The sequence below is a fragment of the Salpingoeca rosetta genome, assembly GCF_000188695.1.
Source record: "Salpingoeca rosetta unplaced genomic scaffold supercont1.6, whole genome shotgun sequence".
Lineage (NCBI taxonomy): Eukaryota > Choanoflagellata > Craspedida > Salpingoecidae > Salpingoeca > Salpingoeca rosetta.
In genome coordinates, this window is record NW_004754928.1 from 1,049,132 (window position 1) to 1,051,467 (window position 2,336).

Consider the following 2,336-nt stretch of genomic DNA (forward strand, 5'->3'; position numbering starts at 1 on the left):
TCGCAGAACAGTCGCTGAGTTGTGCGATGTTCACCTCAACCGCAGATGAGCATCCCCAAGAAAACCCCGTTTAAGCGGCCATCCTCACAGGGGGATGTCCTGGGCAGGTGATGGGTTAGTTCAGAAGCAAGTAAGCACTCGATGCGCATTGCATGCTGTGAACAACCTGCTTTCGGGCGTGGTTGCTTCGCCTGCCTCGTTTGAGAAAATCCGTCTGCGGTATTGTCGCCAGTACCGCCGGAACGGTTGGTCGCTCGCTGGCTTGGGCAAGCCGAAGAGAGCACCAGGGAATTGGTCACTCAACATCCCGCTGGAGTGGCTCAGTACCAACTCGTACACGGTGACAGCTGTGCGTGGGCGCCGACCTCGTCGTACCGTGTTCAAGCTTGGGCGACAGCGACAGATGTTGCTCCTTGTTGTGCATCCCCCTGAGAACTTAGACATGCGCCATGTGATATGCATTCGTGACAACATGATCTTAGACAGTTACCGTGGCGTTGCACCCCTTGATGATCTGCATTGGTCTGAGTGTGTGGGAACTCTCGAGTCAGCATATCGAGTAAAGCGTCGTTGAACGTGAACAGAAGTCTCAAAGAAATGTAGTGTGTATTGTGGTGAGGACGTTGGTTGGGGCGCGCTCATGGTAGGAAGTGACTTGGTGCGTGCGTGTTGAGGAAGGCACAGTGTAGGAGAAGTATTGCATGAATGAGGCGCTCGTGGAAAGAGTCGCAGAAGAGGATCATCTATGGTGCCTGTGGTGCCCGGTCAGCGCAGAGAACCGGCCCGTGGAAGGCGTGCCTGTGGTCCTCGCTGATCAGAGGCCCTATGACGGACAGGAAGGGCGTGTCAGACGAGGCCTGGTGTAAGGCACATGGCCTGTGGTGCCTGTGAACCGTCAGGGGCTGCCACGTCGTTGGTGAATGCAGCGTGAGCGGCGACCCGTGTGAGACCAGATGATGTGGATGCTTTCTTGCTGCCTGTTGCAAGGCAGAAGAGGCGTGCGCTGAATTGAGCCGTCTTGGGCCGAGGGAGGATCTTCGTGAGAAGATCTGCGATCATATGCTCCGTGGCGAGGTAGCTCAGCACAATCCTCTTTGTGTCGACGCACTCGCGGATGTAGTGGTACTTGACGAGGATGTGCCGCATGCGCGAGGCGGCGTGTTCGGCAACGCGCTGCGCCGGCTGGTTGTCCGTGTGCACGAGCGTGGGCTCGCACAGGACGGCGCCGGTGAGCTCCTCCTGGAGTTGGCGAAGGAACATGAGTTCCTGTGCGGTGGCTGCGAGAGCCATGTACTCCGCGTCGGCGGAGGCTGTGGCCACGGTGGCCTGCAGCTTGGAGTTCCAGGACACGGGGCCCGTGGAACAGAAGACGACGAAGCCCGTGCGGGAACGTCGCGTGTCAACGTCGGAGGCGAACGACGCATCCGAGTACGCTGAGAGCACGCCGTCGGCAGTGCTGCCGTTGCTGGTGTCGCCAGTGGCGGCGTACTTGATGGTGTAGGACAAGGTGCCCTTGATGTAGCGAAGAAGGTGCTTGGCAGCCTTCCAATGGTCCATGCCGAAGTGCTGCATACGGCGAGAGAGGATGGAGACAGCCGCCGAGATGTCTGGGCGCGTCATCGTCGCAGCATAGAGGAGGGAGCCAAGCAGCTCGCGGAACGGCACATCCGGGAGTGGCTCCTCCTTGTCGGCTGGCTTGTCGACGTAGCCCGTGCAGAGCGGCGTGCCGACCGGCTTGCAGTCAGCCATGCCGAAGGTCTCCAGCACGCTGCGCAGGTAGTGCTCCTGGCTCATGGTGACGGTCCTGGCCTTGCGGTCGTGCTGCACCTTGATGCCGAGACAAATGTCTGGGCTGCCCAGGTCCTTCATCTTGAAGCGCTTGGAGATGGCCTTCTTGAACGCGGCCATGTCGCTGTCGCTGTCGGCGAAGATGAGCAGGTCGTCCACGTAGACGGCAACCCACATCACCTTGCCACCCTTGCAGGTGCGGCGGTAGATGCAGGCGTCCGTGGCTGTGGCGATGAAGTCCTGCTCGCGCATCCAGGCGTCCAGCGTGTGGTTCCACAGGCGCGGGCTCTGCTTCAGGCCATACAACCCGCGCTTGAGGCGCAGGACCGTATTCGGCGAGAAGATGCCGTCGACGGCCGGTGGCTGGACGTAGATCTCGTGATCCACGGGCGCGTTGAGGAACGCCGTGTTGACGTCCATCTGCTGGATGTCCATGCCACGCGCGACGGCCATGGCGAGCATGGTGCGGATGGCTGCGATGGTAGCCGTCGGGGCAAAGGTGTCCGTGTAGTTGACACCGTGGACCTGGGAGTAGCCTTTGGCAACCC

The 2,336-nt window shown here is 60.4% G+C and overlaps 1 protein-coding gene across 1 annotated transcript in view; it reads right to left on the reverse strand.

Moving 5' to 3' along the window:
- Positions 1–846: 846 nt before the first annotated feature.
- The window catches only part of PTSG_11922 (uncharacterized protein), a gene marked incomplete at both ends in the record, with an annotated part of 4,647 nt that continues 3,157 nt past the window's right edge, over positions 847–2,336 (reverse strand). The window contains one exon of the mRNA XM_004996240.1: positions 847–2,313. Coding sequence (XP_004996297.1) covers positions 847–2,313 — 1,467 coding nt within the window. The remainder of the gene's footprint in view (positions 2,314–2,336) is intronic.